At 34.8% G+C, this 15,726-nt stretch overlaps 1 protein-coding gene across 10 annotated transcripts in view; it reads left to right on the forward strand.

Moving 5' to 3' along the window:
* Positions 1 to 15,726, forward strand: part of HMBOX1 (homeobox containing 1) — a 194,177-nt gene that overhangs the window by 88,650 nt on the left and 89,801 nt on the right. For all 10 annotated transcript variants that reach the window (XM_082726890.1, XM_082726891.1, XM_082726884.1 and 7 more), the window contains exon 4: positions 4,810 to 4,895. In XM_082726890.1, coding sequence (XP_082583016.1) covers positions 4,810 to 4,895 — 86 coding nt within the window. The remainder of the gene's footprint in view (positions 1 to 4,809; positions 4,896 to 15,726) is intronic.

Raw genomic sequence — 15,726 nt, forward strand, 5'->3', positions numbered from 1 at the left:
TAAATTATCTAGATCAGGTTTGCCATTTTACAACCTTTTATCTTCAACTTCAAATTTGTTCATTCATTGAACAAATTAAGCTCTATTATATGCAAACCCCCTGATGAATAAGACACAATCTTTGTGCTGAAAGACTTCACAGGCTAGTAGGAGTGATAAGACCAGATCAGGAATGACTATAATGTAGAATAGCATGTAACATATTGGCATGTGAGTAGTATAATTGAAATGATAAAGTTAGCTGTTGGAAGAAAGAGATCTTTTTTAGCTGTGAGGATCAGGGAGAACTTCTCTGACTAGATGACAGTTATATTGTATCTTAAAGAAAGGGTGATTCTACAAAGAGGCATTCCTGATTAATTCATTTTGGATGTTAAGAAAGGTCTGTAGAGGGGCACCTGGATGGCTCAGTGGGTTGAGCCTCTGCCTTTGGCTCGGGTCATGATCCCCGGGTCCTGGGATCAAGTCCCACATAGGGCTCTCTGCTGCCTCTCTGCCTGCTTGTGATCTCTGTCTGTCAAATAAATAAACAAAATCTTTAAAAAAAAAAAAAAAGGTCTGTAGATAACAATGGAAAATTTAGCAAGTTATAAAATTAATGGTAGTGGAAGGTGGAAACAAGAATTTTATGGAAAGCACCCAGATAGAAGAATTCACAGTGGCTGTGATTTGGAAAAGGTGGTAGGAGGAAATGACATAGATTTGAAGTGGTTTGATGCCAGTAGACTGGTAGCTCATCTTGGAAGTAAGCTTTGGAGTCAAAGAAAAATCAACTTGTGTTTCACTCTAATTTCGTAAGACTTGAGGAATACAAATCATGAGGAATGTGAAATTTTGTAAGTGAATTGTGATGAGTGCTGGGTGATAAAAACTTGAAAAAATCAGTTCTCAAAAAAAGCGAAGAAAAGGGATTCATTCGTTCTTTTTAAAGAGGATGAAAATTTTCAAACAAAGGGAGAAAGCAAGCAGTAGGAGAGTATATGAAAATTAAATATGGAGTAAACAAAGGAGTTTCCACACCAAGAAACTCATTTCACAGAGTTGCTATGTGGACAGTAGGAGAGGCAGCTCAAGACTAAATAAGGGGGGATATTTGAGAGTTTAAAGAACAAGTTAACCTATAGATTGGAGATCTTTGAAATACACAAGAGAATTGGACACAACTGAAAGTTGAATACTATTACTATTTTGAAAATGCAGGTTCCCCCCACTATCTGAAAGCTTGAGTTATGCCACTTCACTTTTAGGAAAGAGCTCCGTTAGTACGCGTTTTCACTAACTGAAACTTTTACAAAAAAAAAAAAAAATGCTGTTACCATTCTATGTAGGTCTTTTATAAAAGCAGAGAGGCATAATGCAAACTTTTAGAAAGCAGGGGATATCTGTACCTAGTGAAAATAACTAGACCAGGGCACCTAGGTCGTTCAGTGGGTTAAGCTGCTGCCTTCGGCTCAGGTCATGATCTCAGGGTCCTAAGATCAAGCCCCACATCTGGCTCTCTGCTCAGCAGGGAGGCTGCTTCCCCCTCTCTCTCTCTGCCTGCCTCTCTGCCTACTTGTGATCTCTCTCTGTGTCAAATAAATAAATAAAATCTTTTTTTTTAAAGAAAGAAAATAACTAGATGACACATCACTGCTTGTGCCTAAATTGACTTCATAGAAATCTTTCCATGGTGCCTTAAAGTACCTCATGCAGATGTTTACTTCAGTCATAGGTTGTTACAGCAGATCATTTGTTTTTTCTTTACATGAGATTCTTTCTGGTGTTTTATAAAATAATAATCATTGTTTATTGAATGCTTTTACAGTTTCAAAAATTTTTACATTGAAGAATTTTTTATTTTATATATTATACACATATACATATACACACATTTAATACTATATTTCATTTAAATTTAATTTCAGTGTGTAGAGAAAAATTTCAAGAGTCTTGTGATGAGGGCTTTAATGTTCTCATTTTACTAAATGATGAAACCAGGGTCCAGCTATATTAAATCACTTGCCCAAGCATAACCTTATTTTTTAAGTCTTGAGTTTTTCTTAGATTTGAAAAAGCTTCTCTCTGGTAAAACAGTTGACAAAAGAGGTTTTGTTACTATTTTTTTTAACTCATTGTGGGTACTTACAAACTTGCCAAGTAAATCTAAAAATATAGTCTATGAGAGGGTAAGTGAATTGCTGCTGTTTTGCAGACTTTTTGAAGTTCCTTCTGTCTTACTGCAGTCCTTGATAATATTGTACTGCAAGGCTGTGAATAATTCACAAACTGGATATTTTCTATTGGAATAATTGAGTGTTATCTTCTCTTTATGATTTAGTGTCTACTCTAGGTGAAAAAAAAATTTCAATTTAAAATAAATTGATTTAAATCAGTAGTCAAGAAAATATCATTTAATCATTTTCCCCACAAAAAGCACATTTTTAATTTAACCTAATAAATATTCTCTTTTGTGTATGTGTGTATATGTTAGTCACCATATAGTCTGTCATTAGTTTTTGATGTCAGTATTCCATGATTCACTATTTACGTGTAACGCCTAGTGCTCCATGCAATCCATGCCCTCCTTAATACCCATCACTGGGCACACCCATCCCCCCTTCTAAAACCCTCTGTTTGTTTCCCGGAGTCCATAGTCTCCATAGTCTCCCACTCTGATTTCTCCTCCTCCATTTTTCCCTTCTTCTAATATCCTCCATGTTATTCTCTCTTAAACTCAGTTTTCATTTTCCTAGATGGCTATTCTCTATATTTCAATGCAGTACTTTATTTAAAATTTTTCAGATTAATTTTGAAGTTCTATCAGAAACTAAATGATTTAGTTGTTTTACTTACATAAGGCAAGTGAATGTCATACCACTGAAGTCATCTCTTGCTCAGCTGCTTATTGGTGGGTATTTGCGAGCCATTTGGCCTATTCTACCTATCTGTATTTTACTGAGCAGTTTTATTTGACTTTAAAGTGTATTTATTTGTGCCTTTTTCTTTCCCATACACAGTTTTTAAATAAAATGAAAATCATATTTTTCAAAGAAATAACTTCAAATATAAATAAGTGAAAGTTTTGGAAAGAATCTAGCTAGTATCTAGATCAGAATCTAGGTGAGTATGAGAAATTTTAAATATTGGATTAGGCCCCAGACTATTTTCTTAACCTAGAAGTCTTTTTGACTAGGATTTCCAACCAGTAGATCAGGAATGCACTATTAAGAGCTTCAGATTGAAAGTTGTCCCTACTGTTGTTCTCTAACCTTTTTCAAAATTCCTGAAAGGGAACATGGAATCCACCAACAGAATGTATAGCCCCTTCCTCACCAAGGGGCTAAAATACCTGCTTTAAGTCAAATCACAGCTGGTTCTTTTTGAACAGGATCTTTTCTTTCATTGCTTCAAATAATCTTTAAAGAGACTTGAGCTCCTAATAGAAGTTTGTGGTTCATTTACAAAATGATTTGTAAAGATTTCATGGTCTCTTTATCTCAGATCAAAGGTCAGTAAACTTTTTCTGGAAAAGACTAGATGGTAAGCATTTTATACTTTGTGGCCAAGAGGCAAAATTGAGAATATAATGCATACTTAAAGCTAAGAGAAAACAAAAAGATCACAAATTTTTATTGACAAAATTCAATATAGAATATTAGTAATTGGAAATAGTTTTTAAAATACAGGTCTACCAATGAGAAGAATGGAATTTTTGGTGGGGAGGACATGATACTTAGCTTAATTCATGTTCAGAGTTAGTGTTCTCTGTCACCAAGTAATGATTGCAAGTGTTCATCTGTGAAAACCATTCTTAGCTCATAGGTTGTATAAAAACAGATGGGAGACCAGATTTAGCCATAGTTTGCTGACCCTATATGGGATTATAAATTACTGCTCTTCTGTGTTGCTTTTGAGCTTGATGAAAAATCAGTGCTTTACTTATGTAATCCTCTTGGACATAAAGCATTCAACGAGAAATTGGTTGGCTTTAAGGGTTTCAGTGTAAGTTTTACTTTATTATTCTGATGGGGAAATAGAAGTCTTGCTTCTCATTGTTATTCTAGTAAATGTCTAGTCTTTTGAGAGTTTGTTGTTTTCTGGTGGAGGAAAAATTAGGTCCATAATATGTAATCTCAAGGACATAGTATGACATAATTTTAAGTATTCTAGATATTACATATAACAGGAAATAAATAAATACCTTTTTTATATTTAAAAAATTCTATATTCACCTCCTCCCACTTATTTTTATTTTTTGGCTTAACAGGAAAAAGAAGGCAAATTAAATTTCCTAAAATGGCTAATATTTTAGCAGTTGTAAGAATGATGATGATTTCTGTTCCTTTAACAAAGGTTTTAAAATGACTAAACATGATATTTATGCAGTTGTGTAGTTAACACGCAAGCTCACAAGCTACTCACAACTGATTTTTGTTGTTGTTGTTGTTTTTTATTTTTCTAGGGCTTCTGTCTTTGTAAGGTATATTCATTCCTCAGTAATGAAACTTAGTATATACCATATGGCAGCCTTGTTCCTAATGTGAATTATACACAGCATGCGATTAACCATCCTCTGGTATGAGACTTATATCTCCTGTGGCATTCACTAACACGTCTGTCTGATGGTGTGATGTTTTAGGACTTGAATATTTGGTGTTTCTTGGTTTGTTTTAATTTCATATTTTCACACAAGCTTGGTCTGTTTACCTTTATTTTTGTGTCCTTTCTTTCTATGTTCTCCCCACCTCTCTGCTTCACCTTTCTTAGCAAAGATGAGGATTTCTACCTTCAACATACATTGTTGGTCTTGTCTTCTGTTTTTGTTAGGAGGGACAGCAGTGTGATAAAAGAGGAAATCAAAGCCTTTCTTGCCAATCGGAGGATTTCCCAAGCAGTTGTTGCACAGGTTACAGGTAAGAGCTGAAGAGCCCTTTATTCTGGAATCATGTCTAGTCTCTGCCTTCTGGTGCAGATGTTGGAATATTGCTTGCATTTCTGCATTGCAGTGCAGACCTGTCAACTTAGGCATAATAATGTATGCCTGTGATTTAAAACCCATTGTCTCTGGTATCATGGAACTTCTCCAGTGATTTTTTTTTTTACTTGTGCTAGTAAATTTTATAGCATTTGTGATAAGCACAAAATTCCCCATTTTATGGCTAAAGAAGGGTTCTGTGGTTTTCTTGTAATTGTGACAAAGCTCATGACACACGCACATCCAACTGCTATCTACATTTCATATTTTTAAAAGCTTTACGGTCCTCCTAATTCCTGATTTTACCAATTAAAAAATGATTCATGAGAGTAAAGGAAGTTGTTTGTTGTTTTTTTTTAACCACCTTTCTCTATGTGAAAGCTTTCCTCAAACCATTACTGAGAAGATAAGAGTTATCATGGTTTCTCTTTGTTCTTTATATCTCATCCCATTACCCACTCCACCACAGCCCCATCTTCAGTGTGTGGTGTATATGTGTCATTCTCTATTCAGACTGCGTTTTTTTATGGAGTTCTTAAATTCTGGGGTAGTATGTCTTCTTTGTTGGTATGTAGTCTTCCCTTCTTGGATATCAGTGGTTTATAAGACCTTAATAAAATCAACTATGCCCTAGTCATGAGAGGAACCAGAAACTCTTTTAACTACGTTTTGTAGTTGATACATTGTTGTATGTTGTCTATTAATAGATAGGAAAATTATATTTTTCCTCCTCCCACCCTTTTTTAACATGCCATTAGCAGCTATGTGACTTTGGGCTTTTTAGCCTCTGCATCTCAGTTTCTTACCTCTACAATGAAATAGTTGGATCTGATCATACAGTACCTTCCAGTTTTAAGATATCATTTCTGTTCTCTAGACATCGATATATATCGAAGCTAATTTACCTAAAAGGTTGTTATTGACCATAAATATGTTTAAAGATGAAACTTGAGACCTCAGGAGTCTTAAATTTCATCCCAGGAATCTAAGGTCAACCAATCTTAATACATGTATGTGTGTATAATATATAACACTAGTAATATATTTTTATAAATGATGCCTCTGTTCACGGTAAAAGATTTTAATAAAAGGCATATCCTTCCATTTAGAAATCTTAAACGGGGGGATGGTGTGTGAATTTAATTTTTATAATTTTCAAAAAATACTTAAAATAAATTCTTACCTTTATCTCCAAGGATTAAGGAATATGCTAACGGGACTATAAGGGCAAGTTAAGTGAGTTTTACCAAAATCCACTGATGGGCACTATGAAAAGATGGAGTGTTTTCTTTAGGACTTTTACTTTGCCTCCAAGATTATAAGCAATAGTATCTTCTAGTTTGCCACCCTACAGAAAAGAACAAAATTGTAGTGTTATAGAACAGTATTATAGAGTTGATTTTTTTTTTCCAGGTGGAAATATTTCTCGGCATCTTGAATACTCTGAATCTTGAATCATCTTAGACTTTTAAAATAGTAGCTTTTGAAACCCACCTGACTTTGATGTAAATTATAATAAAGTACCTTTAAATGGAATTTCTTAGGAGTAAAAAGGATTAGCTATACAATAGTGGATTAAACATAGTAGCCTTGCCTTTTTGGAAAGGGAGAATGAAAGATGTTTCAGCATCTTGCTATTCAAAGTGTAGTCCATGGAAGAGCTAATTTGGAGCTTGTTAGAAATGTAAAGATACAGAGTACCACTCTACATGTACTGAATCAGAATTTACATTTTAATCAGATCCCCAGGTAATTTTGGTTTGAGAAGTACTATTCTAGGAGATTGGTAAGCTTTCCTGACATTAAGTTCAATGGACTGGCATAGTTTTAACATTGTCCCACTCAGTAAGAGTCATCATGATGCCATCTCCTGTTTTTGAAAATATCTGTTTATCACATGGACCTTTCTTTTGCTGCGGTAACCATAGGATTTGATGCTGTTAAAAACTTCTTTCCCCATTTCAACCTCAGTCCAACTTATTCTTCCTCCTCTTCATTTTTGCTCGAAAAGCTTGGGTGCATTTTCCCTTAATTATATATCTTTGATAGTTCTCCATTGTCTGAAAAATGAAACTCCTTATAGTCTGGCACCAGCCTCCTTTTTATTGTCATCTTCTGTTCACTATTCTCCTTAGCTAAATTTAGGTCCTTGCCATTTTCAGAATTCTCGCTTGGATCCTTACAAATCGTTTGTGCCTAGGATGCCTTTCCCCATCTCACCTTAGCCTTATAAAATTGTGTTTATCAAGATTAGCTGTTATTATTCTCATTCTGACTTCTCTGATCACTTTGGCTCCTGTAGATTTCTCTTTTTTTCTAAAATCAATTACACTAAGTTCACCATGCTTAGATACTAAGCTCCATTTCAGTTATGCATTTGTTTATGCATTTAGAGTTCTTTAAATGCTGTGATCTTTCTTATATATCCTGAGAGTCTAGCATTATATGTGCTCTCTGAAGATTTCAGAGATTTATTTACCTATCTACCTTGTAGTGCTGTCTTGTAGGGTAAAGGGAATTTTAGTGAAGCTAACACAAGCTATACATATGAAAATTTATCCATTGACTTTGTCCAGTGATGTTCCCTCTCCAAAAATAATTATTTATTTACTCCAAAAGTGCAGCATGAGTTTCTGCCCTTAAGGAAACCCATTTTTTTCTCTTATCTGCTTTAATTGAATTATTTATATAAGGCAGGGGAGTGGGGATGATTTACAACCGCATTGTTTCATTGTCCCATTGATAAACTTGGTGAATTCATATATTTCTCATGTATTATTGGGTTATGCTTTCATCCGGCCCATCCAGCCATCAAGCTAGACTCAGGGACAGGGCTTTTCATTCTAGAAAAGAGATCCAGTTACAGAATATGAGTTGGTGAGAACCAGTATAAAGCCTGGCTCTCATTACTGGCATACTGGCACAGGTAGCCTATGTAAGGAAGCCTTCTAGCATTTAGGACTAACTCACCATGGGTACCTGATCTCAGTATATAGGCACTTTTTTATCTTTAAACAAATTAGTCCAATGTATCTTAGAGGAATATCTACCTGATGAAATCTACCCCAAAATAAAGTTTAAGATGTGGCGTTCCAGAATCTTTGTCCTATAATGGAGTCTTAAAAAGTTAAATTCAGGTGCACCTGGGTGGCTTAGTGGGTTAAAGCCTCTGCCTTCGGCTCAGGTCATGATCCCAGGGTCCTAGGATCAAACCCCACATCAGGCTCTCTGCTCAGTGGGAAGCCTGCTTCCTCCTCTCTCTCTGCCTGCCTCTCTGCCTACTTGTGATCTCTGTCTGTCAAATAAACAAACAAATAAATAAATAAAAGTTAAGTTCAACTCTAATATGTGAAATAATGAAATAAATCAACCTTGAGATAAAAATGAGAACAAGCATAACAAAAGAAAATGCTAAATAAAAAAAATGTAGTGAGGTGCAAAATTATAACACATGTGCTTGTTCCAGAAACAAATACAGAGGCTTCTTTTTATAGATTTGGAGGATTTCTATAATAAGATAAACAAGAAGTTCATGGGTGGGGTCTGTATAAATAATATCCTACTGATAGGAAAAATGACAGTATAAACAGGATATAATAACAGTGCCTGCTGAATTTCCCAGCATGTTATTTGTAGCTTCTTTCACAGAGTCACAGCTGCTCCCACCAAGGGTAGATTTTTACCTCTGTTAGAGGTCAAGCAGGATTCTAAATTCTGACTAACAATGGTGGAATGGGGAACATAGCCCTTGCTTTAGTAATAACCCACACGTGGGTTTTATATTCACTTTCATGATAAAACATTTTCTTTGGCTCTTAGAATTACTAAAATATGATTTTCTTTTTAAATGACCTCTGGGAAAAATCAAGGAGGCAGAATAAATGAGTAAGTGGGCAGAGCATGAGGGAGTGCTTATCAGCCAAAAAATACACTAATTGGATTCATATCCTCTTAAAATGGATGAAGAAGAAAAAATTTACATCTCTGAACTTTAAGAAATCTAACACAATTTTGTTTTCTTGAATGATAGTAGTGTAATGAAAAAGCAACCACGAAACTCTAGAATACCAAAGTTCTAGTCCTTCTGTCTTAAATAGCCTTGGGGTCCTGGGAAGAATTATGTAGCTTCTCTGAGCCTCATTTTCTTTATTTATAAGATGAGAGGCTTTGACCAAGTATTTCCAAGAATATTTTTGAGTTATCAAATTCTGTCCTGTTTTTTGTTTTTTAAAGATTTATTTGTTTGAAAGAGAGAGAGAGAGAGCATATGAGTGGGGGAAGGGGCAGAGGGAGAGAATATCCAAGCCGACTCTGAGCTTGGAACCCAGCACAGGACTGGATCCCATGACCCATGAGATCAGGACCTGAGGCAAAACCAGGAGTTGGACACTCAACCAACTGAGCCACCCAGGTGCCCCAAATTCTATTCTGTTTTTAAACAAAGTTCATTTAGGAACGCCTGGGTGGCTCAGTTCGTTAAGCGGCTGCCTTCAGCTCAGGTCACGATCCCAGCATCCTGGGATCGAGTCCCACATCGGGCTCCTTGTTCTGTGGGGAGCCTGCTTCTCCCTCTGCCACTCTGTCTGCCTATGCTCTCTCTCTCTCTCTCTGACAAATAAATAAAATCTTAAAAAAAAAAAAATTAAACAAAGTTCATTTAACCAGTGTGCGTCTTACCGTCTCATTCCCAAAATGTAAGAATTTGTGTAGAGAAAGCTCTGAACCAGTTTTAGAAATGTTCCAACTGTACTTAGATCACTTCCCTTTTTAAAATTTATGTTTAAAATGAAGTTTGAAAACACTGCATATTCAATCTAATTATAATAATTTCTTTACAGAGATAGGTATATATTGATCCTGTCCTTAAATGGAGAACTTCAGACCAGATACTAAAAACCAACTAAAGTGTCAGTATCCTTTTTTAAAAATAGACTTCATTTTTTAGAGCAGTTTTAAATTCACAGCAAAAGTGAGTGGAAACTACAGAGTTCCTGTTTACTCCCTACCCCCTCCACATGCATAGACTCCCTACTACGGGCACCTCCCACTGGAGTGCTACTTTTGTTATAATGTGTAAAGCTACATTGACACCATTATTATCACCAAAAGTCCATAGTTTACATTATATGTAAATGGTTTTGTACATTCTGTGGGGTTTTTAAAAAAAGTATAATGACAAGTATCTGCCATTATAGTATCATAATATGATGCTACGGTTTCACTTCCTAAAAATCCTCTGTGTTCTGCCTGTTCATCCCTTTTTTTCTCCCTGCTAACCCCTTGGCACCCACCGTCTTTTTACTGTCTCTACAGTTTTGCGTTTTCCAGAAAGTTATCCTAGAATATGTAGCTTTTTCATGTTGGCATCTTCCTCTTAGTAATGTGGTTTTAAGATTCCTTAAATGTCTTTTCATAACTTGATAGCTCATTTCTTTTTGGTGCTAAGTAATATTCCATTGTCTGAACTTAACACAGTTTATTCAGCCATTCGTAACTGAAGGACATCTTGATTGCCTCCCAAGTTTTGGCAGTTATGAATAAAGTTATAATGTTGGTAGGGCATATATCACAGACTGTAGTATTGTCCTAATGTCATATAACGAAATATAACGGATTGTCAAGCTCATTTAACAAGATTTTTATCAATTCCTGCATAATGAATTTCACTAGTTTTAGATAGATCTCTGATATGAAGGCAGTTACCTGTCTACAAAAGGCAAATTTCTATATTTGAGATTTAACATCTGTCTCCAAATTGAAAAAGTTTAAAGTTTTTGTTTGTTAGGAGAAAACTTCTTTTTAGATCTTTGAATGGACTGCAGTTACCAACAATGTAAAAATTTTTGCAGAGTGCAGTTAGGATTTTCTCTTGTTTTGGAGCCTCTAGAGAATAAGAACAGATGTTGTCCCGTGGTTCAAAAAATTCTTGCTTTTTTATCTCATTTTCTTCTATATTCTGCAATTTGCTGGCAAACTATTTTCTCATAAACATAACACATAAGGTTATGTTTTCCTTTTCCTAGAGAAAAAGTCTAGCCTCTCTATCTGAATACCCACATTTTCTCACTTTGGTGATAGCTGAGTAAGAAATTGGGGTGAAATTAACTTCAGAAGATACTTTTATTGTTAGAAAATCAGTTTGCTACAATTCTTGAAATTCTTGAAATTCATTGTCCTATCAAGGCTTTCATCATCTCAAATACAGTGTATAGGACTGCACATTTTTAGTGTCCAAGTTAAGAAGGTTGGTTTGCAAGTGAGAATAAGATTTTTCCTCCACCTGTATTTAAAGTAGAAACTATATTTAAAAAATTTTTTTTCCACCATAAGCTTCGACAAAAGTGACTTTAAAAGGTTAGACATAGATGTGGCTTTTCCCCCAGTTAGTCATTTTCATTTTTGCTTCTCACTAATTCTTGTTTCCTAAGATGATGGAGAAAAGTCTTTACCTGTAGTATAATATTACTTTAGCAGTTTTAGAAACTATTTCTTACTTAACATAAGTTAATTTTCCTTATATTAAAAAAAAAAAAAGCAACAGGAATAAGTGACAGAATACCCTAGTAAATAAGTCAGAAGGTTTTTGTGATAAAACAGCAAAATCTAAAGTTCAGCTGTAGTTCATGTGAGTCATCAGGCAATATTATAAATATCTTCCTGCAGAAAAAAGCTTTGAAGGGATAAATACCATTTTTTGTAAACTATAGTATGGTCTTTTATGCGTTAAGGAATTATTCTGTTAACTCTTGATGTTTACTCAGCAATAGATCTTAAATCAAAGGATTTGACCTCAGTTGCTACAAATAATTTGTTCTGTCAGGAAGACATAGTAGATTTAGTAGTGTGTAGTTACTGACTTTAGTAACCTCTAACTTTAGTAAATTCTAACTTTAGTAACTTCTTAGGTAAGGAACTGAAGCTTGAGCTAACCAAACTAACCAGGTTTGAGGGTGTTGGTACTGAGAGGTGTGTAAAACTGTTAAACAATCATTCAGACTCTTATGGCCTTTAAGAAAGCTTTTAATATCACCATGTGTCAACTTTAGCTAAATTTAACTGTATCTTTTGATATTACAAAACTTGAGATATCCAGGGGAAATATGCTTTATTCCTTTATTTTTAGTCACTTTTATTTAGATGAAATTTGTTTAAGAGTATTGGTCTCTGAATTGTACCACATTTATACAATGGTATAACCAAAATTAGGAGATAAAACATTTTTGGTATTTCATCAGGTTCTTCCTGCCTGTTTGCAGTTATATACCTCACCCCACTGCAAGTCCCTGCCAGCCACAGATCTGCATTCTGTCAGTATAATTTTGCATTTTCTAGAATGTCATTGACTAGAATCATACAATATGTACCTTTTTTTAATGTGTCACTTCTTTCTTTTTGTGACTTCTTTCACTTATGATACTTTTGAGATTCATTAGTATTGTTACATGTATCCATAGTTCTTAAGTTTTAAATGCTGAATACTAGTTAATGGAATGGCTATAACAAAATTCATTTATCCATTAATCAGTTGATGGCCATTTGAGTAGTTTTCAGGTTTGGGCAATTATGAATTAAATTGCTGTTAACATTTGTCTGCATGGCTTTACATGGATATATGTTTTTTCATACCAAGGAATAGGATTGTGGTGTTATTGGTAAGTATATGTTTAACTTTTCAAGAAACTGTCAAACTGTGGTCCAAAATGGCTATACCATTTTGCACTCCCACCAGCAGTATATGAGATTTCCAGTTGCTTTGCATTCTCTTCAACACTTGGTATTTAGTATTTGTGTTTCTCTTTAGGTTTAGCCCTTCTAGTGCATATGTAATAGCATCTCACTCTAGTTTTATTTTGCATTTTTCGAATGATTAATTATGTTGAGCATCTTTTCAAATGCTCATTTGCTATTCATGTATCTTCTTAGGTGAAATGTTTGTCAAATCTTTTACCCATTGTTTTTTAATCAGATTGTTTCCCTTACTATTGATTACAAGAGTTCTATGTATATTCTGGGTACAAGTCCTTGAAAAAGTGGATATAACAGTTATCCTATTTTCAGGCTTGCATTTTCATTTTCCTAGTGTTATATTTCAAAGAGCAAATGTTTTTATTTTAAGTTATATTTATCTTTTTTTTTCCCTTTATGGTTCATGCTTTTTGTGTCCTAAGAAAATATTCCTAAATTAAGTCTGAAAGATTTTCGTATGCTTTCTCCTGGAAGCTTTATAGTTTCAGATTGTACATTCAGGTCTATGAACGATTTCAAGTTAATTTTTTGTGTATGCATAAAGTAAAGGTTAAGACCTACTTTTTTCCCCTATGTATATCCAATTGTTGGAGCACCATTTGTTGAAAATGGTCAGCAGTGGTCAGGTGACTAGTTTTTCCCTACTCAGTTACATTGGCACCTTTGTCAGAAATCCACTGAGTATTTATGCCTGGGTCTATTTCTGGACTGACTGTTATATTCCATTGGTCTTTATGTTTATCCTTATAACAATACAAAACTACAAGACTTTTGTAGTAAGTCTTGAAGTCTTTCTTTCTTAAGATCACTGTTATTCTAGGTCTTTGGCATTTCCATATACATTTTAATATTACCTTGTCAGTTTCTACAAAAAAGGTATTTGTAATGAGATTGGGATTGGGATAATGTTGAATATAGGTCAGTTCATATTAGGAATTGACATCTTAATACTGAGTGTTTTAATCCGTGAACATGGTATGCCTTCATTTCTTTAGATCTTTATTTCTCTCAACCATGTTAGTTTTCAGTGTATAAGTCTTACACATATTTTCTTGAGTTATCTCTGTTTTGCATTTTTGATACTATTACATTGATACTATCTTTAAAGTTGATTTCTAGTTGTTTGTTTCTTGAGTCATAGAATAATTGATTTGGATATATTGATATTCTGTTTTCTCATCTTGCTAAATTCATTTATTCTTGTAGCTTTTTAAAAAATTCTTAGGATTTTCTCTTTGGACAATCATGTTATCTGTGAGTAGACTTAATTATCCTTCTTCCTTTTCTTTCTTTTTTTTTTTTTTTAAGATTTTATTTATTTATTTGACAGAGAGATCTCAATGAGGCAGAGGCAGGCAGAGAGAGGGGGAAGCAGGCTCCCCACTGAGCAGAGAGCCCGATGCGGAGCTCTATCCCAGGGCCTGAGATTATGACCTGAGCCAAAGGCAAAGGCTTAACTCACTGAGTCACCCAGGTGCCCCCACAACTATTTTTCTTTCTTTTTTTTTTAAAGATTTTATTTATTTATCTGACAGACAGAGATCACAAGTAAGCAGAGAGGCAGGCAGAGAGAGAGAGAGAGGAGGAAGCAGGCTCCCTGCAGAGCACAGAGCCCGATGTGGGGCTTGATCCCAGGACCCTGGGATCATGACCCAAACCAAAGACAGAGGCTTTAACCCACTGAGCCACCCAGGTGCGCCCAGAACTATTTTTCTAACAGACTTTGCTCACTCTGTGTCTTCATTAATTCTTGCAATATTTCAGACTTTTTCATTATATTTGTTATGGTGATCTGTGATCAGTTAGCTTTGTGTTACTATTGTAATTGATTTGGAGCATCATGAACTGCTTCTATCTAAGACAGCCTCTCCTTCTTCCTTTTCAGTGATTGTGCCTTTTATTTCTATTTCTTGCCTCAATCCACTGATTAGGACCACTGGTTAAAAACTGAACATAGTAATGAGAACGCATATCTTTGCCTTTTCTCCAAGCCTAGGGAGCAGGCATTCACTCTTTCACCATTAAGTGTGTTCTTAGTGTTAGGTTTTTCATAGCTGCCCTTTATCAAGATCCCCTTCAAGGGAGTTTCCTCTGTTACTGGTTTCTGAGAATTTTTGTCATGAGTGGATGTTGTATTTTTGTCAAATACTTTTTCTGCATCTACTGAGATTACCTCATGATTTTTCTTTTTTAGTCTTGTTAATTGGGTGGATTACACTGATTGATTTTCACACGTTAAACCAACCTTGCACTTTGGGAAAAATTCCACTGACTCATGATGTATATTATCCTTTGTATACGTTTTGATTCAATTTGCTGATACTTTGGTACTGTAGAGTATTGTAGTATTGTAGTATCTGTGCTCATTAGGGGTATTGTTCAGGGATTGTTTTGCTTTTTCCATTTCCTGTAATGTCCTTGGTGTAGTTTATTATTATGATAATGTGGCCTCATAAGATGAGTTGGGAAGTGTTTCTTTCCCTTGTGTTTTTAGAAGAATTGATGTAGAGTTGGTGTTATTTCTTCCTTAAATATCTTTGAAACTGTGCTTTTTTTTTTTTTTTAAATAGTGATTATCTTACACTTGGCTGTTACTTAACTAAAGGATAGGGTTTCTATCTTGTACTGAAGGCTGCAGATAGCATATAGAATCTCCACTATAGAATAGTGTAGATTATCAGGTTCTTAATACCTCAAAGGTTGCCAGCACTTTTCTACATGATTTTATCCTTGGCAGAAATTCTTTTCTCTTGCCTGTTGCCTAAAATAGCAAGATTACAAACCACAAACCAAATTGAATTTGCTTTAGATAGAGCAATAACCCTTCCCCTGTGCCCTACTATGCCTGAGTATAAGACATAGTTTTTACTCACTTAAGCTTGAGATTTTGCTTCCTGTAGTAGTTTTAAAAATATTGAATGGCCTGTCTCTAAATCTGCTCCCAAGCAGATCTGTGGACAGTTTCTTGGTTTCCAACACATTGATTTTAATGTACATATCCAATATAATATTACCCTAGGCTT

Source organism: Mustela nivalis, assembly GCF_964662115.1.
Source record: "Mustela nivalis genome assembly, chromosome: 4".
Lineage (NCBI taxonomy): Eukaryota > Metazoa > Chordata > Mammalia > Carnivora > Mustelidae > Mustela > Mustela nivalis.